Raw genomic sequence first — 26,725 nt, 5'->3', positions numbered from 1 at the left:
AGCTTTTTGTGTACACCGATGTGAGATATTTTTATATTCATTTTTATATTTCAATTTCCAATATGTACAAACTCAACTGACTTTTTTTAATTGACAATATTTTCGATAGTAAAGAGAAATAATTTCCCCCCTTGACGGCCGACTTTATATCCCACTCTTTCCCAAAGTAAAGAGAAAGAATGCACCCTATTCCCTCATAGTCATAGTCATAGTCATAGTCATAGTCATAGTCATAGTCATAGAAGATAGTAATTAATTGTTGGGTGATTGTTTCTTCTAAACGATAGAGGAGGAATTGAGGGGTTACAATCTCTCGATACATAGGTTTCCCATTATTAATTTCCAATCTGATGGCAGTTACGCAATCAATGTTATTATTTGAATCGCTTCCCACACAGGTGCCATAACTATTAATTATGTTAACCAACTAATTTCACCAGCATTAATTACGAACATCTAGTTCCATATATTTACTTCAATTATTTTTCACACTCCCTAATTAAATTTTAATAATACTACATCTATTTACCACGACCTTCTTTTCTTCAATTCAACTTCCACGTTTATTTCTCAAACCTGTTCACCAATATGTACTCTACTCGTATGCATGGTCAATTCTTGATTTAAATAAGGTTTAATTTGTTCCCCATATATAGATGCTCTCACTCTCTCTATATATACAGCTCTTAAAGCTTTAACCACAACAACATTTTCATATATACATATGTATCAAGAAATTAATCTTCCAGTGCAGTGCCTGATTTAATCCCAAATTGCATGCAGTTCAATTCTCTAGTAGAAGGTAGATAAAAAAAATCTTGAATTGTCAGCTTTTTTTTCTTCTTAAAAAATTCAATCATGCAAGTGGAATGAATGAATTGATGCAAGTGGAATGAATGGATTGCTGCTTTCTGGTTTTTATTATTAAGACTTTTTATATTTATTTTAAGTGTTGCAGAGATGAAGAAGTATGATGGGGAGAGCCCAAAACTTGAGTTGAAACTGAACTTGTCCCCTCCAGGGGAACACCGACAAGTGGTGTCCCCGAGAGGGGCAGAGATATCGCCCCGGAGCTCGTGTGTGTCGCGGGAGACGAGCCCCGAAGCGATGTCGATGATGTTGGTGGGATGCCCTCGTTGCCTAATGTATGTTATGCTGTTTCAGGACCATCTCAAGTGCCCCAAGTGTAAGAGCACTGTTTTGCTCAATATCACACTCACCACCTGATGCAACTCACTCCTCCTATTTAACATCTCTATCTATTTATTTCTTTTCTTTTCTTTTCTTTTTTTGAAAAAAAATCAGTCTCGTCTTTGCTTGATGTATGAGATATAGAAAAGAGTCCGCAAGGGCAGGGCAGTTGGTTCCAGAGGGGCAGATTTGTACGAATGACCAATGATCAAATCTCACTACTGTCGTGTAGTTGCAACACCTCTCAGGCACAAGTGCTCAGCCTTGGGAGGTGGGCTTCTGGCAAGCAGTGGGTTAGACCCTCTCCCTTAGCGGGTCACTGCGTACCTTGATTTAACACCCCTCACAAATACTGGATGTGAGGGCCCTTAGGGTTGGAGTTTCAACCTTTTTGTATGAATGAGATATGGAAAAGAGGAATGAATTGAATATGGGGTGGTTTTGTAATTTCACTACTTCAGTTGTGTCTATGCTTCTAATTCTTTATCATGCTATGCTAGCAAACTCTATATGTATTGTTATCGAAGAAAAGAAACCGAAAAAGTGTAGAGAAAGAGAAAAAAAGGATTTTTGATTGACTAAATTTGTGCAGCTCCAAAGATGACATAGTGGTAGTTCAATCAGAATGTATTTATTTTTCATAAATTTATAATATACCTATATAGTACTATATTTCTTTGCTATTTAATCTACCTTTTAGTTTTTGACCTTTTTATTTGATTCATGAATTTTGTTTACATTTATCCATATTTGTTTATGTGTCCTTTTATTGACCATTTGTGGGAAGACAACTCTCATTCAAATATCAGTGATCTTTTTATTATAATTATGTTGTATATGGTCGTAGTGATATGCATCATTCAGATTTAATTTTCCAACAATATTTTGTTTTTTTATGATTCGGTAGTTTGTGTTATTTTAACTAATTAATAAAGCAGAGGATGGCACAATATCATGGAATCTCAATTTTTTTGAAGTCTTGTAATTATTGAACATGTTAAAATAAATTTAAATTTCCACATATTTTGTGTCATGCATTTTATCATACTGTTAACTACGGTGAGGCCTGGTCCACATTTTAATGAATTCGTGAGAACAATTAGAACAACGGATTTAGCTTAGACTAAAGAACTGAAAGTTCAGCAACTGCTGAGGCATTCACTACAAAAAAAAGGCTTTACCGAGCACCAAGTGCTCGGAAATATAAGACAATTTGCTCGGAAAATCGTGATATACCGAGCACTTTCCTAGCACCGAGAGTACTCGGTATTTGCTTCGTCGGAATTTGTATACAAGCACCTTAGAGTGCTCGGATCATCCGAGCACCCAACTGTGCTCGAAAAATGCCGAGCACATACCCAGGTGCTCGTAATATTCCGAGCACTTTCATGATTTTGGAATATACGCGAGCACATACTCAGGTGCTCGTAATATTCCGAGCACTTTCATGATTTTGGAATATACGCGAGCACATACTCAGGTGCTCGGAAAATTCCAAGCACATAGCTAGGTGCTCGGAATTCTGGTTTCTAAAAATATATACCTAGATGCTCGGAATTCCGGTTTCAAAAAATATTACTACTATTTTTCTGTATATTTATTTGATGAATTATAAAAAATAATATTAATTAAATCAATAAAGTAAACAAAAGTGAAATGGCATTATATTAATTGAATTAAATTGTTTTACAGTGAATTGAATTGAAATGCTAAAAGTTAATGAATTAGAATAGAAAAGCACCAAGCTTGGGTCAAGACCTAGAATCCAAGCCAGCAAAACCTTGCTATGCATCTCAATCCGTATGGATTCAAAGTCCCGTAATGCCAGCCAGAAAAATCCGGCATCAGCTATCACGAGCCAGGCCCAACCACCATGAAAAGCACAGCTGGAAAATGCATGCATTCCAGCACGAGGGGGCAACCACGTAATCACACCTATGACAAAGAAGCCAGCGATGGTCATGGTGGATTTACCGCCTATGACAACAAACTATAAGTAGGACTTGTAAAAGACAGACTTTCTCTACACATCTATAGCTCTTAAGCTATATCAGATTCTCTTGCAATGACTAAACTCTGCCATGAAGTATCTATGCATTAAGATACTTATGACTATCACTTTATTATTGTTGTTCGTATTCGTATTCATATTCGTAAAAAATATAAATACCAATCTCAAGAAAAAGGGCTTAGACATTATTATTGTTGAATAATTTCACTAAGTATATTTTTTCACCAGTCTTTTTTATATGGCGAGCACATTACAGTGCTCGCCTTTTCGAATAAATGTATTTATCACCAATTTACATGGCATACTTTGAACAATGAACAATTAAACTAAGTCTTTTTTTATTTCATACTTTGAGTAATTAAACAAGTCTTTTTTATTTCCCGAGCACATTTGTGGTGGTCGGAATATCCCTAACACATATATGGTGCTCGACTTTTCAAAAAATATTCCTCCTCCATTCTATAAAAATAGGCCATTTGGTATGAGCACGAATTTTAACGCATAATTGGTAAATTAAGAGAAGAAGAAGAAGTTGAAATTGTGTAGTAGATAGTGGGACCCATAAATATTAAAGTAAAAGAGAAGGAAAAAAAGTATCAACAATTCACATTGCATAATTTGAATAATTACACAAGTCTTTTTTTTATTTCCGAGCACATTTGTGGTGGTCAGATATCCCGAGCACATATATAGCGCTAGCCTTTTCGGAAAAAATTATCAACAATTCGCATGAGTAATTAAACAAGTCTTTTTTCATTTCCGAGCACATTTGTGGTGGTCGGAATATCTCGAGTACATATATTGTGCTCGCTTTTTTGAAAAAGATTTAACCGAGCAATTTTCAGTGCCTTATAGGTCCCTGACTAAATTGCCAAGCTGAGCACGTTGACCATGCTCGGTATTGCTCACAAGTTAACACACCGGTTTATGATATTGCCGAGCACCTTCAACTGTGCTCGGTATGTTACCGAGCACTGTTTAAGGTGCTCGCTATTTTCCGAGCAACGTTAAGTGTGCTCGCTGTTGGTGCTCGGTAAACAATATTTTTTTTGTAGTGCTTGTCGACGGTACGAAACATTCTAGTGTTTTTTTCTATTAAAAGAGGCATTCAAGTTCCCATCTTTAATTTCTCACTAAAGCCTACTGTAAACTGAAACACAAAAGCTCACTCAGAGAAGTCATATCGCATAAATAATCATACTCAATTAATTGAAAGAATCGTCTCCCAATATTGTTTATTTTATGTATACAACAAATCGTTGGTCTCCTTGTTGATGATGGAATATAAATACAGCTTAAAATTTCAATGCTTTCAAATAGTATATTTTAGGGGAGAAAGGGGGAAGCCGGAAAGGTAAGCAGGCTCTCAATAGACTCAGAATCAAGAACATCCAAATTAAGCTTGTAATGACTGAAAACCAACGCCAGATGGAAATTAGATTAAGATTTCAACCGTCATGCAGATGCAGCGGGGCCTGACCAAATAGGCTCTTGCGTATCTGCAAACAAATACTACAAGGTTATGTGAGAGAACTGAAAATGGTTAAATCATATTCCTAATAAATACTACTCCATGGAACAAGAACCCCCAAGTTAAAGTTGGACGTCAGTAGAGAACAACGTTTATAGACCTGTACATGCCCTCAATTCCTACTGCATTACTAGCACATATCTGAATTCAGCAACAAAAATTCATGTACATTTGGTAGGTCTCTAATAAATATCAAGTTGAAATACATTTTTTAGTAAAACAAATCTTTACAACTGAAAGTGAGCAAGTTACTGTATAGAATTTTAATAGGTATTTTGTGCGTTCTGGCAATCAAGAAATAGATTTCCTGAAAGTAAATATGATCTCTAATTTACAATTTACAATCCTGAGTATATAGATTACTACAACAGATAGAAAGAGAAATAAGGTTATCTCATAGAAAATGAATATAGAGTACCTCTGGTAGCTTTTTCCGGAACACAACCTCTAGTCTAGCATCAAGAGAGTTCTCAAACACAATTTTCCCATCTCTAGAAGCCAAAACTACGCCTCCGGAACTAAAACAGAACATAGAAAACAGAATTACATTTGAGGTTGCTACTATTTTCAGAAAAAATGTCAATTACGTGAACAGCTCATATACTACACGCTTAAGAACAAGCAGGAAAGAAACATGACTAAGCCATTGCAGCCTGAAGTTTGCTTAGCTGCAGCATCAGCATAAATTCTTCACATGTTATTGTTACAACAGTACGTAGTAGTTTGATAATTCTTAGATTTACCAGAAACGATCATGTGCATTTTGATGAGAAGGAGCAGGTGGAAGGTGGACTTGGTCAACAACAATGTCAGGAGAATGAACGTTTGCCTTATTGGCATACTCCTCCTTAGCTGTGTCAAGGATGGACACCACATACTGTAAGTCATCTTTACGACAGCGCAATAACACAGATGGCTCTTTCAGCCTCAGCAAACCCTGCAATGCAACAATACACGTTAGAGCAATGGCAGATGCAAGAGTGTTGAAAATTTGTTCAAGAATCAGGTAAATAATTCAGGGTTCAGATATAAACTAATATCTTAATGTCGGATGCAATGTGCACCTAATTGAAACTTGATTCCATAGTTGGAGTTTTGTCGGATAGAAACAGGATGTGGAAATTCAAGACTATATAGGAAAAGAATGGCTATCCAATTATTCAAAAAGCAGATTACAAAAATATGAATGTTGCGTTTTGGCTTTCAAACATTCACATTCATTACTCATAAACATGATCTGCTGCGTAACAGGATTAAATAGTTGCAGCACCTGCTACTAGAATAGTTTTGTAAAACTTCAGGATTATGCACAACCTACCAAAGAATGGCTAACAATCATGAAGTAGATTACTAAATTGAATATTGCATTTTGCTTCCACACAAATTCACATTTATAGCTCGTATAAACAAGATATATGTAACAGGACTTTGCAACAATCTGCAATATAATAAGGAATAAGCTCGCCCAACCTGAACAACGAGATCCTTGAGGAGTAGCTCGTAGTTTTGCTGGTCAACACCAATGTTCAAAAGCTCCTTCGACGCAGACTCCTTCATGGAATTGACTAGATCATCCTGAGCCTGAAGAACCTTGAGCCGAGAAGCATTCAGTTGCATAGAGTACTCACTGCAAGTACCAAAAACGAGCAGAAATTTCATCTCTACACATCTACAATACTATAAAATGCGGCCATATATAATAGCAGCAGTAGATTACTTCAAAACTCTCAACCTACCATCTTAAGCATAATATTGATATAAGAAACGATTACAGGCAATACTCAATTTAGATTTTTAATTTGCTTGGGGAATGGATCATTCAATTACTCTCTACATAGTAAGACATTAATCCCAAATACCGCAGAAAACTAGTCTGAGAAACCAAATGAGCTCACATCTTCTTCCGAACTTGGACTTGTTTGTCTTTGCGCTCATACTCTTGTCTGATCTTCTTCTTCTCGGCTTCTACCAGCAGCAACTTCTCGATATTGAATTCCTACAGAATCAACAAAATAAAATCAACCTACAACGGCAGAAAAATTAATAAAAAACTAAGCCAGTCTGATGAGAAAAATCGGTGATCGGAGAGAATAAAGAAGGCGTACTTCCTCGGCAGAGACGGAGATCTCGTTGGCCTTCTCCTCCGCCTCTTGGCGGATGAAGCAGACCATCTGCTGGATCTGTTTGGATACATCGGCGTCGTTCATCTTTGGATGCGGATGGGGTTGATTATTTGAGTCGGATTGTTCGTTTGTCCGCGGAGAATAGTGAAGTAGGGATCGCGGGGAAGGCAGAGGATTGAATTTAAGATGATGGTGATTGCGACGGTAACAGATAATTGATCAATTATTCAGTAAAATTCATGTGATGCACGATGAGGTTTTGCTAGTAGAGAGTATATTTTTTATATAGAGGGATCATCATTTTTTATCCATGAACTTTGCCAAATTATCAATTTAGATCCGTGAACTTTGAAAATATCATTTTAGATCTGTGAACTTTGAGTTAGTATCATTTGAGTTAGTTTTTACTATTTCCAAATCTTTTTGGACGGAAATACCCCTAATACCTTAAATTGTATATTTTTAATAAATTTATCATATACTCATAATTTTTTATAAATATCTTTACAATATATTTTTGACAAATTTTCTAAATATAATTTGACCTTAAATATTATCACTTAATTTTGTGACATGCAAGTAAAATTGCTTCTTCAATTTTTTATATTAATTTTTTTTTAAAATTGAATAAAGAACTTTCTTTAATAATAAAAAATTGAATAAAGATCTTTTTATAAATATCTTTAGAATATATTTTTGACAAATTTTCTAAATATAATTTGACCTTAAATATTATCACTTAATTTTGTGACATGCAAGTAAAATTGCTTCTTCAATTTTTTATATTAATTTTTTTTAAAAATTGAATAAAGAACTTTCTTTAATAATAAAAAATTGAATAAAGATCTTTTTATAAATATCTTTATAATATATTTTTGACAAATTTTCTAAATATAATTTGACCTTCAATATTATCATTTAATTTTGTGACATGCAAGAAAAGATCTTTATTCAATTTTTTATTAATAAAGAAAAGTTCTTTATTCAATTTAAAAAAAATTAATATAAAAAATTGAAGAAGCAATTTTACTTGCATGTCACAAAATTAAGTGATAATATTTAAGGTCAAATTATATTTAGAAAATTTGTCAAAAATATAATGTAAAGATATTTATAAAAAAATATGAATATATGATAAATTTATTAAAAATATATACACTTTAAGGTATTGAGGGTATTTTCGTCCAAAAAACTTGAAAATAGTAAAAAGTACCTCAAATGATACTAACTCAAAGTTCACGGACCTAAAATGATACTTTGGCAAAGTTCGTGGACCAAAAATGATGTTCCCTCTTTTATATATATGAAATTGATCTAACCGAATGGGGGGGGGGGTCAAAGTGTCTAAAGTAGACATGCCACGGACCGCCGGTTCCCAAAAATCTTGAATCAGGTTCCGAAAAATCTTGAATCCGGATTGAACCTTAAGCGTATTTCGCGGTTATGTTTTCGGTTCGAAAACTGTCGGTTTTTCGCTGTCCGGTACGGTTTCGAGGTTTTTTGACGATTTTTCAAGGTTCTGGATTTTTTAAACCTAAACAAGTCCGCAGTTCAAAATGTTACTATTCCTTTTTAATGTTGTTGTTCTGGTTCGAAACTATAACCGGCGGTTCGAATTTCATGGTTAACCGTTGGTTCACTAAACCGCAGGCATCTCTAGAAAAAGAGTCTCTTTTATCTTAAATCAACAAGGCTTGAGATGCTAATAAAACAAACAAACCATCTATTTTAGCTTACACGAACTTGTAAGGTAAAGAAGAAGCAATCATTGAAATACATGCCTAAAAATTATGTATTGGGCTCTTCACTCCACCAGTGGCACAATTCATGTTATACCGATTATTAGGTAGTGTAATACTTACCTAATTAAATATCTTTTTCATGAGAAATTGAGATCTTTGCCAACATTTAAAATTGTTGCATTGTTCCCTGAAATAGAATAGGAAGCAAGGGGGTAACCAGAAATTAAAGTCGTCTCGAAAAAATAGCTCTTGCCAGTTAATTAAAAGGGTCGTTCACTATAGTGTATTTGTTATGAATTTGATCCGGTTGAAAAACAATGAAACTGTAAATGAAGATTTATGTAGTTGGGTTGTGATGGGGTACGGACTAAACAAGCCCAACAGCAGTGACGGCCCATCAGCCCAAAGCCCAAGGAAGAGTATGAGTTCGGCATTACCAAAGAGTTCGGCCTCAGCCTACAGCTTGGTAAAAGCCAACCAACCATCACGCTCTCTGGTCGGCATCAAGCTCTACTCTCAGATCGGCAACCAAAGCAGTTCGGTCTCAGTAAGAGTTCGGCCTCAGCCTACAGCTCGGTAAAAGCCAACCAATCAAGCTCTGCTCTCAGGTCGGCATCAAGCTCTACTCTCAGATCGGCAACCAAAGCAGTTCGGTCTCAGTATTCGACCGAACAAGGAGTTAGTGGACCCATACAGGATTTCCACAACTTCCAACACACCCACTACCACGTGGTGTCAACTCAGGCCACGATCGTAGGCCATGACCTACGCTACATGCAGGACCTCCACGACCTCCACGACATCCACAACCATCATTAGTGGTGATGCAAGCCACGATCTTAGTTCAATGTATAAATAGAACTTAGATCGGATAGAAGAAGGTTAAGCTCTCTAGAGATAAAACATCATATAGCAAGTCTGTATTGTAAGCTGTAGAAAACAGATCAAGCAATACAACTCTGCCCTCTTTTCTTCCCGTGGACGTAGATTTACCTCAGTAAATCGAACCACGTAAATTCTCTGTGTCGTGATCTGTATTTTCCTGCATTCACTAACATCAGAAATTCGCGGATTCATCACTGGCGCCGTCTGTGGGAAGCAGAGAACCAAATTTGTGATAAGCGAATTTTTGACCCTTTTTCCACCCCAAAAAAATGCATACCAGATCACACACTACCCGTAATACCGTTCGTGAAAACCATGAGGAAGCTAGTCCAGCCCGCAGGTCCGGAAAACAGCCTCGGGATACAGCTACTTCCAGTTTTCACGATGAAGGAACAAGCCGCTCAAAAGGTCCACACACCGAGTCTTCCCAGCAGCCTGATTTGAATGAGGCTGTCAAGCTGTTCTTGGCTGAGAAGCAGGATGAGTTCTTAGCCTTCCTGCAAAAGAGCCAAGAGCCGAAGACGAAAACGGTGGATTCTCCTTCCTCATCCAGACATGAAAGTCGCTACCGCAGTAGTGCCGTGTCTTCCAGGAAGAAGAATCCTCAACCCCGACATGTTCCTGTTCCTCCTCGGTACCGGAATCACAGGAGAACTCCATCTCCTCCATACCGAAGAGGTGTCAGGTTCGCCATGTACGGAGCATTGAAGACTCCGTTCTCGGCCGATATCACCCGAACTTCCTTGCCACAGAACTACCGAACTCCGTCAATGACTTATGACGGGTTGGTGGATCCTCATGACTTCCTGGGACGCTATCAGTATAATATGGCGAACCAGGGTCTCAATGAGGTCCATATGTGCAAGCTGTTCCCCGAGCTGCTCATCGGGAACGCCAGAAGGTGGTTCGACAGCCTTCCTCAAGGCAGCATTAGATCCTACCGAGATCTAATGGATGCTTTCCACAGGAGGTTCTTTCAGAAAGCGGAAGCCTGGATTACTTCGGCTCAGCTGCTTTCTATACGTCAAGGTCGCGACGAAAAGATCAGCGACTTCCTGACGAGATTCCATAAGGAATGCCTACAAGTAGATAATCTCAATGATCTACTTGTCATTTCGGCATTCCAAAATGGAATCCTGCCCGGAGCTCTCTACAGAAAGCTCGTGGAATGCAGTCCGCAAACAGCTCAAGAGATGTGGGACATTGCGGACAAGTTTTCTCGTGCCGATGAGGCAGACCGTCGAAAACGGTCTTTAGACAGCTCATCTAGAGAAGACAAAAAGAAGCCCGATCATAGCGATCAGAGGCTTCCTCGCCGAACACCTTCCCCACCAAAGGAGGGATAGCGGTCATCCGAGGTGATCGAAAAAGAGCAAGTGTGTTCGCAGATTGCGCTTAAAAGTGCCGAGCAATCAGTTCGGCACCATCAAGCATAGCAATCACAGCAGCCGGAGTCAGAGGCAGGCGAAATGACCGAAGTCACACCGGAGCCGAACTCGATGGTGTACGGCACTGAAGCCGTGATTCCGGTTGAGATCGGCATACCCAGTCCCCGAACTCAATTTCTCCTCAGAAATGAATGGTGACGGACTGAGAGCCGAACTAGATCTTGCCGAAGAAAGAAGAGAATTGGCCTGCATAAAAGCAGCCAAGTACAAGGAGTAAGTAGCCCGGTATTATAACCAAAGGGTGAAAAAGCTGCAATTTCAAGTGGGAGATCTCGTCTTGAGAAACAACGAAGTAAGCCGAGCAGAAAAGCTGGGCGAACTCGAACCCACATGGGAAGGTCCATATCGGGTGTCAGAAGTCCTCGGCAAAGGGTCTTACAAATTGACTCACGTGTCAGGAGCACAAGTACCCCGAACATGGTACGTTTCCAACCTCAAAAAGTTCCATTTGTAAGAGACAGTCCGGTCAGTCAGTCTTGAGTCCTGTTCGGTCAATGTGCTTTCTTTGGTTTGCTTGGTCTTTTTGTCTATGTGCGTTTTGTCTATGTGCGTTTTGTCTGTCTATGTGCGTGTCGTCTCTTACAAATGTTGCTGAGGTATCTCGTTCTTCGAAGGCTGATCCCCTTCTTAGAACATATACGAGCCAACGATTGTGAGTCAAAGCTTCTAAAGAGGATACAAGACCACAATTCAGCTTAAACAAGCAGTTCGTCTGAAACGAACTGCAATAAGCCAACGATTGTGAGTCAAAGCTTCTAAAGAGGATACAAGACCACAATTCAGCTTAACAAGCAGTCCGTCTGAAACGAACTGCAACAAGCCAACGACTGTGAGTCCAAGCTTCCAAGGAGGATACAAGACCACAATTCGGCTTAAGAAATAAGCACTTCGTCTGAAACGAACTGCAATAAGGGAAAGTCCGATCCACGCGATAAACCTCGCCGAATTAGGACGACCAAGTTCGGTCAAAGAAGTTTACCTCATAAGACCGAGGACGACCATGTCTAGTCAAAGAGGTTTACTGCATAAGACCACTTCGGTTAACTGGGAAAGTCCGATCCACGCGATAAAACTCGCCGAATTAGGACAAGGGAAAGTTCGATCCCGGCGACAAAAATCGCCAAATTAGAACACAAACCAAGTCCGGTCAAAGATGTTTATTTCATCAGACCAAAGACGAGTCCGGTCAAAGATGTTTATTTCATCAGACCAAAGACGAGTCCGGTCAAAGATGTTTATTTCATCAGACCAAAGACGAGTCCGGTCAAAGATGTTTATTTCATCAGACCAAAGACGAGTCCGGTCAAAGATGTTTATTTCATCAGACCAAAGACGAGTCCGGTCAAAGATGTTTATTTCATCAGACCAAAGACGAGTCCGGTCAAAGATGTTTATTTCATCAGACCAAAGACGAGTCCGGTCAAAGATGTTTATTTCATCAGACCAAGGACCAAGTCCGGTCAAAGAAGTTTACTTCATAAGACCAAGGACCAAGTCCGGTCAAAGAAGTTTACTTCATAAGACCGAGGACAAGTACGATGAAATTTTTTCGCTAAGCTGTAAATACAGTGTTAGAAGCGAAAACAAAATTTCATTTTTCAAATCTTGTTCGGCACACAACTCCGCTACCCTACGAGATGGCGTTACGCTATTACAAAGGACTATTCTACTGTCCAGGGTTGCTAAAGTTGAGCCATCTATTCACAAAATCCTCGTGAAGCTGAGTTCGGGCGTTCCAGGCAGCCGCAGAATAAGCAGGTCGACGAGATGCTCTAATCGACCTGCCACCTCTTCTCTGAGCCCGGGAAGCCCTAGCACCTCGGCGGCGAAGAGTCTCTTCACGAAGCATTTGCCGATCTTGCTCACTCATAACCACAGCTCCTCTGCGAACTTCAGTCCGTCCTCGACTTGACGTCTCCGGTTGTCCCTGAGTTCGTTGCTGACTTGGAGTAGGGTTTTGAGCAAGTGAATCAGAGGTTTGAGCTGGAGTACTAGCATCTGTTGGCGGGAAATGCCTGAGGAATCTCTCAATTGAGGGACGTCGGGAAAGAACTATGTCGTACCGAGAAGCCCAGCGCCGCAATGATTTCACGACTTGTTGGCAAGCCGAGCTCTCCAGCGCATTGTTCCTCCGGAGTACATGATATTCCTCCCACAGTTCGTCAACTCGACTCTGAACATCTGATATGGTCATTCCCCCGCGCACACGGATGTAATCCTCGTACGCAGTCCTCTCAGCAATGGTCGTATTCAGCTCGGCCTCCAGATCATTCTTATCGGACTCTAAGTCCTTATTATCGGCCTCCAGCTTCACTAAACGAGCCAGAAGCTCGTCATTCTTCGTCTGATCGGCTATAGCTCTTTTCTCAGCTTCGTCTAAAGCCGAAGAGTACAGCCGTTTCCAGTGAAGTATCTCCATCTCCTTGAGTACAAAGCAGCTATGTCAGTTCGGCAGCTGTACCGAGCAGATAGTAAAATACAACAGGAATAAAGGCGAGTACGAAAAGCTATACGAAGACAAGTGTAGAGAATTTTTCATTCACAAGGAAAATTTTTTTACACTAGGAGGGCTTCAAGGCCATTTTACAAGGAAGAAACTAGACTAAGAGAAGGGAGACGAAATCATACTCCGCCAGCTTCGTCTCCGGATCCTCGGTGTGGTTCAGCTTCTTTCTCCTGAGCTACCTCAGCCTCGGCCTCGCATCCTGCCGGCCTCGCCTCCGCCTCCTGATCGGCTTCCTTCTCCGGATGCCCGGCCCGCTCGACTTCGGCCTCCTCCTCCAGCGGCTCGGCCTCACCCTCTCCGTTGTAAGTCGAAGCGGGTGAAACGGGTCCCACGGAGGCAAAGATAGCCTCCAGGTTCTCATCCCGATCAGCTCGACAACTCCGGACTCGGTCTGCGGAAAGCAGGACCGAGGATGAAGCGAGCTCCTCAAGGAGCGGCAGATTCTGAAGCCGAGCTGCTATCTCTCGGCTGTACAGAGGCAGCACGACGCCGGCCCCCTGCTCGCCCTTATCGGTAATTAGCCTTACCAGACTACCGACAAAGGCCGAGAACTGGCCGCTCAAAAAGAGTTTCTCCGTGTAAACGCGGAGAGCCTCCCCTTGGGCAACCACGGCAGCAGCATCCCTCCGTTTCGTCTGCTCTCGCTGGATGACGAGCTGGTTTTTGGCAAACTGAGCTTCATCCTGGGCCGAAATCCTAGCAGCTCTGGCCTTCTCAAAGTTAGCCTCAGCCTGTTCGGCCCGATGACAAGCAGCCGCCAACTTCCTCTGCATCTCAGCATAGTCATTGGACGCTTTGGAGAGTTCGACGGCGACGAGCTTGGAGAGCATATCGTTCCTCTGAAAATGAATAAAGTAAAAAATTCAACAAAGGGGCCACAAAAAATACAGGAAAAAAGCAAGGCCAGAAAATCAAGAAGAGAATTCACCTCGGCAAAGTCCGTGGGCCATAAAAACGGCTCACAGATATGTTCCGAAGGAGGCGCCAAGACCACGTCTTTCTCTGGCGCTCTCGGGGGCTTCTGGGCCTTCCCCTTCCCCTTTGCCGAAGTCGACTCCGGCTTCTTCGGATCCGAAGAGGTTTTTTGCTTTTTCGGAGTCCTCTCGGCATCAGACGCCGAGCTGGTGGTTTTCGGCCTCTCCGGCTCCTTGGACTCCGAAGATTTGCGGCTAATCTTATTCAGCATGTACACTGCCAAAAAGCAAGGAAACAAGGTTAGTTTTCGCTGCTAAAGCAGTAAAGCATAAAAAAGAAATCCTCACCCTCAGTTTCTTCGTCCGAAGACGAGATATTGAACACGAGGTCGCCCTTGACGAGCTCAGTTTCCGAGTATTGTTTCCTAATCATAGGAATCTTATTGAGCTCGCCCTCGAGCTCGGCCAACGGTTCTAACCGAGGATGAGGAATCACGGACTTCGGACCTCTCCAGGGAAAGCCCGGAGCCGCCGTCCTATTATAAAAAAAGAAGCGGTTTTGCCATTTCGGCCACTTGGTTTTGCAGAATGCCCTAAAAGGCTGTAAGGGGATCAAGTAAAACCAAGATCCCTTCCTTTTAAATTGGAAAAAATTAAGGATTGCCCGCAGAGACAGATCCTTATCTAGCCTACGGAGTTCGGCAGCAAAAGCCGACAAGTGCCTCCAAGAATTCGGAGTCACCTGACCTAAAGGGAGTTGAAAAAAATCAAGAAGCTCTACAAAAGGTGGGGGAAGAGGGAAACGAAGCCCGCATTCTAAGCAGGCTTCGTAAACGGTGGCATAACCCTCCGGCGGGTCGTTAGCCCTATGATCATCGTCGGGAACCACCGCCTTCCCCCCGGGAAGAAGATATTTTTCGTGTAGAGATATCACGGTGTCCTTACTCAAGACGCTGTGAAAGTATTCTACAGTCTTCTCTCCGGACTCTTTCCGGCTAGAAGACCCCTTGCCCCCTTTCCTACCGCTACCTAACTCGGAAGAAGAAGAAGAAGACATGGTTCTTACTCTTTGAAAATCTGAAGAAATTCTGAAGAAATTCTTGAAAGCGGAAGGAAATTTTTACGCAAAAGAGATAGAGTGCAGAAGAAGCAGTCGCAAAAGTGCTTCAATGATGAAGAAAGGAGGTATTTATCAGATTCGGCGAAGATTTCAAAATCGTCGCACCGTTTCGAATCCCACCTTTTCGGGATTCAACGGCCGGATTTTACTGTCGCATTTAATGCAGTCACGTGCAAGGCACGTCCCCTGACGTCAGCCTCCCCCGTACCTTTATCCAGAATGCCGAAGTGACTCGCTTCGCCGAAGTGATTCACTTCGTCTTTCGGGGGGGGTAGTGATGGGGTACGGACTAAACAAGCCCAACAGCAGTGACGGCCCATCAGCCCAAAGCCCAAGGAAGAGTATGAGTTCGGCATTACCAAAGAGTTCGGCCTCAGCCTACAGCTTGGTAAAAGCCAACCAACCATCACGCTCTCAGGTCGGCATCAAGCTCTACTCTCAGATCGGCAACCAAAGCAGTTCGGTCTCAGTAAGAGTTCGGCCTCAGCCTACAGCTCGGTAAAAGCCAACCAATCAAGCTCTGCTCTCAGGTCGGCATCAAGCTCTACTCTCAGATCGGCAACCAAAGCAGTTCGGTCTCAGTATTCGACCGAACAAGGAGTTAGTGGACCCATACAGGATTTCCACAACTTCCAACACACCCACTACCACGTGGTGTCAACTCAGGCCACGATCGTAGGCCATGACCTACGCTACATGCAGGACCTCCACGACCTCCACGACATCCACAACCATCATTAGTGGTGATGCAAGCCACGATCTTAGTTCAATGTATAAATAGAACTTAGATCGGATAGAAGAAGGTTAAGCTCTCTAGAGATAAAACATCATATAGCAAGTCTGTATTGTAAGCTGTAGAAAACAGATCAAGCAATACAACTCTGCCCTCTTTTCTTCCCGTGGACGTAGATTTACCTCAGTAAATCGAACCACGTAAATTCTCTGTGTCGTGATCTGTATTTTCCTGCATTCACTAACATCAGAAATTCGCGGATTCATCAGGTTGGTTGTAAAACATAAGTCATTTTAATCTCAGCCCTTAACCTTTCTTTTAATGTCTCAACGGTTCGGATCGTGGATGGTTTCTCTTGTAGCAATGGGGGCATCGGAAAATAATTAAAAAAATAATGGATCAAGAACAAAAATGCACAAACACACCAAGTTTTACATGGTTCAACCATTGCCTACATCCACGAATGGAGAGATGATTTCTCTATGAATCTAATCAAAAGAACAACACTTCTTTCTTGGATGAAAATCTCTTTTCTTCTCCTTTAATCTCTCTGGCCAGCTCTGCACTGACCTCACACACCCTCCTTATATATGAATGTGTGTATATTAATATGTGTAATGTGTTGCAGACTTCAACCAAATCAGCTCCTCCATTATTAGACTCCAGCTCCAGCAGTAATAACTGCCAACGGCTATGAAACACAGCCACAGCTTCCGGCCTCCAATGGCTAATTTTTCAATTTACTTCTTTAGTATTCTTGACTTATTTGATCAGCCAATAATAAATTCAACCATCCATAACCAAAGAATAAACCATCAATGAGTCTTTAACTATGAACAATTACTCATCAAATAACCATCATTTCATCAGATACTCTTTTATAAGGCTGATCCAAACACCGATAGGGCTGGTGAGTGTCCACAATAGGTGAGTCGCCGCAGCCGTCGCGTCCTCGGCGGCGCCGCGGCTCCCTATTGGGGTGGCCTGGGCGTGGACGAGGGCGATGATAAGGCTAATTTCATGCATAGGTCTAGGGTTTTAATTCGCAAAATTTCTGGGTCTAACGCACGTTTTAAGCCAGGTGTGTAAAGATTTTCCCCAGGTCCAGGAAATGAGGAGGACAGTTGAGTGGACCTAGGAAATAGGCGAATGAGTGGATATTATGCGGAAAATTGCTTGACGGAGGAAGCCTCAGAGTTGAAGGGTAGAATAGAGATTTCTACGAAGACTCTAGAAGGCTATGTCCGCGTCTATAAAAGGCAGAAGCATGCACGCTGGAGGGACCTTCTCGGTTGGAGGCCTCGCTAACAGCCTGTAGCTTAGTTCACTTTTCACACACTTGGGTTCTTTTTGTGGGGAGATTCATGGGGGTCATGCACTGGGGTTTACTTTGAGCTTTCGTATATTTTCGATTGGGTTGTAACACCGTCCTTCGGTGGGGGCGAAGAAACAATTTAATTTCCACTTTCATACTTTGCTGATTTTGCCGAGCTTCGCTGTTCGAAGCTCGGACCTCTGTTTGCTTTTGCCGAATATCCTCTTATTTTAATGCAAGTTTGATTTTCTGTTACGTCTGTTATGTTGATTTTCAGAATTTTGGAGTTGGATTGTTCGAGTTGGGTCGTTTCGCAGTTGTTTTCTGAATTTATGCAGGTTTGTGGTTGGATCTGGGTGATCAGAGTCTGTTTGTGGATGAATCGGAGGGTTGAGTTCGCTGGTGTTGTGGAGTTGTCTGTGATTGTTTGATTTCGGAGTTGATCGGAGCAGATCTGTGAAAACCGGAGTTATGGAGGCGATTGTGTCTGTTGTTGAGTTCGGATCGCTTGGATCCGGAGTAGATTAAGCACCCGACGTGAATCTGAGCAAGATTTATTTAATTTTATGCCTAGTTTACGTAGATCTGATATATTTCCGGTTCATAGCAAGTTTTCGGCATCCAAATCTTTATATTCTGTTCGAATCTAGATATATGCTCTGTTTTCTCCATTTGCGTGCTTGAATCGGTTAGGAAATTGCATGTCGTTGTTAGTTGGAGCATGAGTTTGTTATTTGCAGCTTTAGCCGTACTTGCTATATTTGGAGTCATGGTCCCCACTGTTTTATTTCCCCTGTCTAGTCTTAGTTAGTTAGTCGTTTACTTAATCTAGGAAGTAAAATGTGTCTCTCAGTATTGAAGTCTGATTCTATTACATTTTCTGTGTCTTAGGTCTAGCATTTACATTTCGTGCCTAGATCTAGAGGTAGTTAAAATTCTCAACCCTTTTGCGTGGCAGCAGCCGCTTGTTTCCAGAGTCTCTAAGCACTACTTCATGAATCCATCTTCGTGGGATCGACCCCGCTTCCCTATGCTAATTTATAGTATTCGGGTTGAGGGATTTATTTTTGAAGGGGAGTCGAGTGTGTCCAACGACAAAAACACTCTGTGTTCTCTTGAGTTCCTGGACCAAGTGATCCAGTGGATTTAAGGAGCGTGGTGTCTTGACCGAGCACTTGCATTAGTTTTCTCTGTGCACACTTGCTTACTCCGTGTGAAACCACACTACTACCAGATCGCCTCCCTTCAGGCGACTGCCGCGGCTCCTATTGCACGCCGGAGAAAGCCGCGGCGGTGCCCTACTCCAATATTGCGATTTTTTTAAATTTTTATCTATAATATATATATTACCAAATCATTTTTTTCATTACATTCCATTCTATTAAATTATTTCCAATTAATTTTGTATCAATCCAATTAAAATATACCAACAATTGATAAAATAATGTGATTTGTGGTTGTGGACAAGTTTACTATTGGATTGGACAAGTTTTTGTGGCTGTGGACAAGTTTTTTGTGACTGTGGACACGTTTCTGTGGTTGTGCCTTGTGCTTCACATTCTTGTAGACACTCTTATACCTAAGTGCAACTATTGTCTATTATTCCTCCGTCTATTTAACGCCTAATTCGAGACTTCGTTGCTGATTTTAAAAATATAAACAGCCAAACAAAAAATAGTCTTCATATATGTTAAATTTTTTATTAATATAATAAGTAATAAATAAATAAATAAATAAATAAATAAATAAATCAAATTCAATATAAAAAATTTTAATTTCTAAAACATTCTTTAAAATTTCTCAATATATGTTTATGTTTTATTTTATTTATACAAATATGAAATTAATATTAAATTATATTGGAGTTTAAATATGCATCTCAAAATTATCATAATTAAATGTTTTATATCCTATAAATATGAATAATTTTCATCATTGTGTATTGGATTGGTCACATATATATTAATTTTATCAACAACCTGATTAGCCATTTGAACTAATATGAAACTTGAACATTTAAGGATATGGTTGAATATTTATAACCTGATAAAAATAACAACTCAATTAGTTACACTAGTATTAACACCCAAGCTATGCACGTGACATAAGAGATTCAAATAATGAATATAAAATATAATAAATATATTGAAAATAAGAATTGAAAGCAATATGGAGATTTAAAAAAACAGAAATGTACTTATCTTGTCTCACTCAAAATGAAGAATTTACTACTCCCCAGTGAATGAAACATTTATGCCACTTTAATTTATAATCTAAGTGAAGTAAAAACAATAAAATTAATGGCAAAAATAAGATGTGTAACTAATGATCTAAGAGCATGAATTAATTAGAATAAGATATACAAATAAAGAAAATATGTGTAAGTAAAGATGTTTATTGAAAGTGCTATGCAAGTCATTAATCCAAATAAAAGGCAAATTAAAATATAAATTTAATAGCTTAATTTATAAAAAATTAATTTGAAAAAAATATATGGAATATTAAACATATCCACATTAATTATATGAAAAATTTAAATCATATAAATTTAAAACTTCTTTGAGAAGTCAAGTAAGAAAATTTGTATTATCCAATAATCACATTTTAGTTGACTGTTTATTTCTTTCTTTTAATTTCAGACCATAGCATAACTTGATATACATTGCCAAAGACTAAATGAATTTTTTATATTGGAAAGAATAAATTTCTTACTTCCCGCCACATATACGTATAAAAAGTAAATTACTACTATCACTTAAAATAACGATAATATTTTATGCATCTTGTTTGTTTTGAATAATGTGAGAATTTACACTACTCTTTATATTAAGAAGTTATACAAACTTTATAAGCTATATTTAATTTTAAATATATATACTGTCATCTTATTCCTTAGTTTAATCTATAAACTTAGTAGTATTGTTTAATTAGAGGCGAATTAAAATATAAGAACTAAAAACTTTAATTGAGTAAATATAGGATGGAAATTGTAAGTATTACATATATGTGTTGTCGTTTAGCTTGTGAATTAATTCGGAGAAAAAGTATTGCAATAAATGATTAAATCTCAATTTTAACCTAAATAAATGGAAGGCAAACTAAACTCTCTAGCACAATTCCAATTTAACTCAAATATAAGTCTAATTAATATATAAATTTAATAACTTAATTATAAAAAAAATTTAATGGTAGTGCACTATTTAAATGTGTTTTAAAACTTCTTCAAGAAGTTAGAGTGTCTACAGTGGAAGAGCCGCGGCCCGTGGCTCGGGTGCGCGGCCCCCACCGCAGAGAGCCACGATCGGTGGCTGGGAGCCGAGAGCCGAGAGGGAGCCGCGGCCGCGGCCTTCACGCGGCTCAGCCGTGTGTTCCGCGGCCCACCACTGCAGCGGGCCGCATTTCGTGGCCCAACCACCGAATTTTTTTTTGCTTCTTTTTTTATAAATACACACCATTTTTCCTCCATTTTTCTACCCCAATTCAAACACCACTCTTTCAAATCTTTCCAATCTATTCAAACACAATTTTTCGGGTTGTTGTTTTTAAACTAGAAAATTTTCGTTGTATAATTTTCTCATTTTAATATAATACAACGAAGTTCTTGTAAACTTTTTTTGGTTAGGTTGTGAAATTTTTTTTATTTACAATCCAAATTATTTTATTTTAATTAAAATTATAAATATCATATATTATAGTCTAATCAAATTTATTGTAGTTAAATTACAAAATATCATTAAAAAGCAAACAAATTAATTTTTATTTTGGAGCGGACCACATAGACATGCCCACGGTTCACGAACCGGCGGTTCCGGTTCGGCGGTTGGCGGAACCGGAACCGAACCGTGAGGCTATTTCACGGTTCCGGTTCCGGTTCGGAACCGCCGGTTTTCCGGCGGTTTTGGCGGTTCCGGTTTTCGAACCGGCGGTTTCGCCGGTTCAATTATTATTATTATTATTATTTTTTTAAAATTTGAAATTTGGCTTTATACAATAAATCGGAACAAGACAATGCATAATTCAAGCACAAATAAGACGAATATAGAGAAAATGAAATAAATTTTCTTGATTTTGAGTTGTAACGGACAACGAGTCAACGATACATTACAATTTACAATACATAAGTATACAATACAACAACATACAACAATATAATATAATTTACAAGTGTCGTCGCCTCGTGGGACTCGGAAGGTAAATAAAAAAAAACATGAAATGGGGGGAAAAAGGAAAAATTGAAAAGGGCTTGGGATCAACTTAAACTTTCAAAGTTAAACTTTTCAAATTTAAGTTGAGTTGCCTACGTATCCACAATTTTATTGAGGAATCAAAGCCCACGTAGTTCTCTTACGTTATGATCAACCATTTTTTCTTGCAAAATGTTGCCCATTTTCTAAGCAAACACATATCAGCACGCCATATACACATTGCTGCATTTCTAATAGGGGCAATTTGATCTTCCAATGCAGCAATGTGTATATGGCGTGCTGATACGTGTTTGCTTAGAAAATGGGCAACATTTTGCAAGAAAAAATGGTTGATTCCGAGAAGAATTGTACTTGAAGATCATTAAAATATATTCCCCATTTGATAAATATCTTATTGGTGAAAAAGTGGGTATCTTTGAGGCAGATGGTACTGGAACACAAATTTATATATGGAATCTGGATGATACTTCAAGATCATATATAAATTTGTGTTCCAGTACCATTTGCCCCAAAGATATCCACTTTTTTACCAATAAGATACTTATCAAATGGGGAATATATTTTAATGATCTTCAAGTACAACTTAGCCGCAACAACGATACATTATAATTACAGATAAAAAAACATGAAATGGGGGGGAAAAAATAATTGAAAAGGGCTTGAGCTCAACTTAAACTTTCGAAGTTAAACTTTTCAAATTTAAGTTGAGGTGCCTACGTATCCACAATTTTATTGAGGAATCAAAGCCCACGTAGTTCTCTTACCTTGCTTACCTTTTTGGTCGGCTGTGCTCGCCGTTCACCGCCCCCCGTCGACTCATTGCTAATGTTGAGTGCTCTCGCTTTTGGTCGGCAGCGGCATTATAAACTTGCCGCATACTCGACTCAAAAGCATCGTTATCAAAAGCATTGAATGGAAAATGTTTCATAACGGCAAATCTAGACATCACATTAAGAGCATTTTTATGATCATATTTCAAAAGAGTATTGCTACACGTACCTGATGTTTGGGATGAACCCGTCCCACTCCCGGTCCCGACTCCATGTTGAAAGTTGAGTTGAGTTTGGGTTGGAGCGATACCTAACTCGACCGGATGCGCTTTCTCCTTGTGACGGGTAAATGTACCGTATCCTCCACCCCTTCGGAATGTGTATACGTTTTCGCAATAGTTGCAATACACATTATAAGTGTTAGGATCGTTACTATCTTGTACCTTCTTGAAATGTTTCACCATGATGTTTGAGGTTAAAGACCTTTCAGCTGGTCTAGGAGGTTGAGGAGGTTGTCCACGACCACGCCGACTCCTTGGTGGTGGTGGGGGTGGCATTTCTTGAACCTCTTCTACCTCCTCCCCCTCCTCCTCGTCGTCATCATCATCATCGTCTTCATCAACATTCATAGGGGTTGGACTTTGTTGGGAATAGGCACCGCGACCGGGAGCACCACTACCGGTACCAACATAAGCATCGCCTTGGGATTGAGAGCGAGAGAGAGCAATAGCATGTGCCACATCTTGCTCTTCTCGAGCCTACAAAATAATATTTGTATTGTAAATACAAAATAAAATTATGAACAATAATGTAATGTAATTCAAAATTAATTAAATTAGTAGATAATAAATATTAACCTGCCACTCATCCATGTTCATTTGAGAAATTTCATCAATAACGGATCTCCGAGATGGCCTCTTGGCCTTTCCCTTTCCCTTATCAACACGACCTTCTCGGGATGAAGACATATTGCTATGTAGAAATGTAGAAATATGGAATAATATTTTTTTTGTTTTAGCAATTGAGAAAGAAAGACAACTTATAGAACTACGGGAACAAGTATAAGTGTATAACAATGCGTAAAGCGTAATAAGAGTAGCACTTGCGTAATTAAATGGAAGCACAATAGCACAAATGAGAAATTGGAGACAAAGAGAGAGAATTGGGAGATTGAAGAGAGAAACTCTTATTAACACAAGAGTGGGGTGAATGTAAATGAGGATAGAGGGGGGTATTTATAGATAAAAATGGGGGGGAAATGGAAGAATTCGAATTTGAAATTTGAAAAAAAAAAATTTTTTTGAAAAATCGGCAAAACCGGCGGTTTTTGGCGAAAAACCGCCGGAACCGCCGGTTTCCGGGCAAAACCGCCGGTTTCCGAAACGAAACCGCCGGTTCGGTCAACGAAACCGTCTGCAAAAGCTGCGTCATGTCGCCTCGTTTCTCGCGCCGCATCCGGAACCCCCTGAACCGGCGGTTAACCGCCGGTTTTCATGGTTAACCGCCGGTTAACCTGCGGTTCACGACCCAAAAACCGCCTGAACCGGCCGGTTTTTCAGCTGAAAAGCTGCCGCCGGTCTGCCCCATCCACATGCCTTGAAAAACGCGCCCGAACCGGCGGTTCGGCCGGTTAACCGCCGGTTCCGAACCGTCCGGAACCGCTGGTTCGGTGACGGTTCCGGTTCGAAATATCTTGAACCGGAACCGGACCGCGACCCGAATTCCGACGGTTCCGGTTCGGGAAAAAGGCCATGGTTCCGGTTCGGCGGTTAACCGCCGGAACCGGAACCGGTGGGCATGTCTAGGACCACATTTCGTGGCCATTGTTATTTACCATTGTGGAGAGCCCAGGAGAGCCACATTTGGTGGCCGGGCCAACTTTGGTGGCCCTTGAGGGTCACAATTGTGGACACTCTTAGCATTTTATTGGGCTATTATTTGTCCAATTGTTTTTGCCTTAAAAAATTATTTTTGAATAGAAGACACCCCATCTTTTCATTTTCACTCCAAAAAGGGCATTAAGGACTTTTCATCAAACTTGCACTTTAGATTAGGATAGATTGCATCCGGTTAATCTGCAACCTGAGTAGGATTGGTCCCAAATTTTATTGGGCTAGCCTGATCAACATCCCTAGTGGAGTAAGCAACACCTCTTTTTCATGAAATTTTGTGAACATGTAAAAAATTGTAGTAAATGTGTTGCTAAATAAAACAAAGAAACTTAAATAAATATATTAATACATTTGAATTTGTCATTAATATATTGTTCTCCAAACAAAAAGTAAATAATTAATAAAAACGAAAAAGATTTGCTCAAAAATTAGAATCTTCATGTGGTTGGAGGTAGAGTTGGTATGAGATGTCCAACTAATTAATGAAATTTTACGACGGCACTCACGGGCTAGCGATAGGGTCGATTCTTAATCCCACATATATCCCTCACAAATAAAATTATTATTTGAATGAAATGAGAAATAGAATAATTATAAAATAAATAACAAATAATCTATTCAGTCAGCTACAGGAGATTGAAAAAAACATACTACTATTTGATTATATCATTTCCATGAGCTATCTCAATTCTCAAATCAACTCTTCTTATTTCACAAAAAGAAAAAGTTACTAGATGATAATAATTACTCCATAAGAAAACATTCTTTATTACCACAACTAAGATAATAGTAAATATTATTGATTAAAAAAGAAAAAAGATAGAGAATAATAAATCGTGATTGACTGCAGATTCTCCCTATAGTAAAAGATCACACCACATAAAGCGCATTAAATATACGATACAGAACAACAATCAACAAGTATCTCAATTGATAGTGTCCAAAATCTTTTATGAAATGTTAATCACACATAAATTTCATTAAATGGAAAAAGATAAACGAATAAAATTAATTATTTTTTTTGTTTAACCACCGGTGTAACAAACCCGCCTTCGGCGGAACTTGACTAATCCTAATCCTAATCCTTAAATCATGCAATTGTTAAATTTTCTTCTTTATCGGTGTGGATGAACAAACACACACATGTATACATACATGATTAGAAACCAAAACATTAAAAAAATTGAAGCAAATCCACGGAAATTATGAAACGCCCAGATCGGGACACCTTTAGTGCGTGTAAATTTCACTCACATATAGAGATTAAATTAGAATGATAGTTAATAAAAAAGTTAGAGAATGTGATGAGTGAGTTGAAGGAGGAAAATTAGTTGATAATTATTAATTAGTTGAAGGCGGTAGAACGAAAATAAAAATAGAGGCAATTAGACATGCACAAACCGAACCGGATAGCCGGTTAACCGGCGGTTCACAAACCGGAATTAGAACTGGCGCCTGCGGTTCGAACCGGATGGCGGTTCGGCGGTTCAAGCAGGCCGGTTCAGGTTCAAAAAAAGCGTGAACCGTAACCGACGGTTCAAAACCGCTGGTTAGCCGGTTTGAACCGACGGTTCAGCGGCTCCAATGGTAGGATTCCGGCTAGAGCGTAGGTTTTCAGGCTAGGTGTGCAGAAAAATAGGTGGTTTACGTCAGAAACCGGCGGTTTCTGCCGAAAACCAGTGGTTTCTGACGTAAACCACCGGTTTCCGATGGTTCAGCACCTTTTTCAGGTGCCAGCGTATAGGTGGAGTGTATAGGCATGAAAACCGGTCAGAAACCGCCGGTTTTTGGCCAGAAATCATCGGTTTCCGTCAGAAATCGTGTCCGAAACTGCCGATTCAGGCGGTAAACCGGTCAAAATTTGAAATTTGAATTATTTTTTATTTTTTTATTTCTTCCAATTTTACTCCTATAAATACCCCACTTCTCCCATCATTTTTACTCACCTCATTCTTGTGTTAACAAGAATTTCATTCTCAATTTCAATTTCTCTATTCTCTATCACCATTCTCTCTAATTGCTCAAGTTGTTTACTATTATATTTGTTGTTGTGTTCGTAATTTACCATTTATTCAATACTCCATATTCCATACTACTTTCATTTTGCATTATGTCTTCTTCTCGTGGTGGACCGGGACGTGGTGATCGGGGCAAAGGAATTGCCCAAGATCAAAGTAGTCGTCCCCAAAGATCAAAGCGACAGTCGTCGAGAAGTTATGGAAGAGGTTTCCCGAGTGGCGGCTAAACGCATACAAGTAAGTTCTAAAAAATAAAATTATTTTTACAATTCATAATTTCATAAGATTGAGTTTTTTAATTTTTTTGTGTTCCTAATTAAA

At 39.6% G+C, this 26,725-nt stretch overlaps 2 protein-coding genes across 3 annotated transcripts; one reads left to right on the top strand and one right to left on the bottom strand.

Annotated features, from left to right (window-relative positions):
• Positions 1–542: 542 nt before the first annotated feature.
• On the top strand, positions 543–1,774 carry LOC121765231 (protein GL2-INTERACTING REPRESSOR 1-like). Its single transcript, XM_042161296.1, has 3 exons — positions 543–802; positions 959–1,186; positions 1,306–1,774. The coding sequence occupies exons 1-3, from the start codon at positions 778–780 to the stop codon at positions 1,326–1,328; spliced, it is 276 nt and encodes a 91-aa protein (XP_042017230.1). The 5' UTR covers positions 543–777; the 3' UTR covers positions 1,329–1,774.
• A 2,611-nt stretch (positions 1,775–4,385) lies between these two features.
• Positions 4,386–7,098, bottom strand: LOC121760646 (V-type proton ATPase subunit E-like). Of its 2 annotated transcripts, none has more exons than XM_042156285.1 (6): positions 6,839–7,098; positions 6,629–6,729; positions 6,204–6,360; positions 5,477–5,670; positions 5,152–5,251; positions 4,386–4,714 (listed from the first exon to the last, which is right to left on the bottom strand). In XM_042156285.1, the coding sequence occupies exons 1-6, from the start codon at positions 6,938–6,940 to the stop codon at positions 4,658–4,660; spliced, it is 711 nt and encodes a 236-aa protein (XP_042012219.1). In that variant the 5' UTR covers positions 6,941–7,098; the 3' UTR covers positions 4,386–4,657. The 2 variants fall into 2 exon arrangements, with proteins under 2 accessions (XP_042012219.1, XP_042012224.1); XM_042156290.1 differs by having other exon boundaries at positions 4,386–4,701.
• Between the last annotated feature and the right edge of the window lie 19,627 nt (positions 7,099–26,725).

The sequence above is a fragment of the Salvia splendens genome, chromosome 2 (assembly GCF_004379255.2).
Source record: "Salvia splendens isolate huo1 chromosome 2, SspV2, whole genome shotgun sequence".
NCBI classification, from domain to species: domain Eukaryota; kingdom Viridiplantae; phylum Streptophyta; class Magnoliopsida; order Lamiales; family Lamiaceae; genus Salvia; species Salvia splendens.
This window is presented reverse-complemented; position numbering and strand designations above follow the sequence as displayed.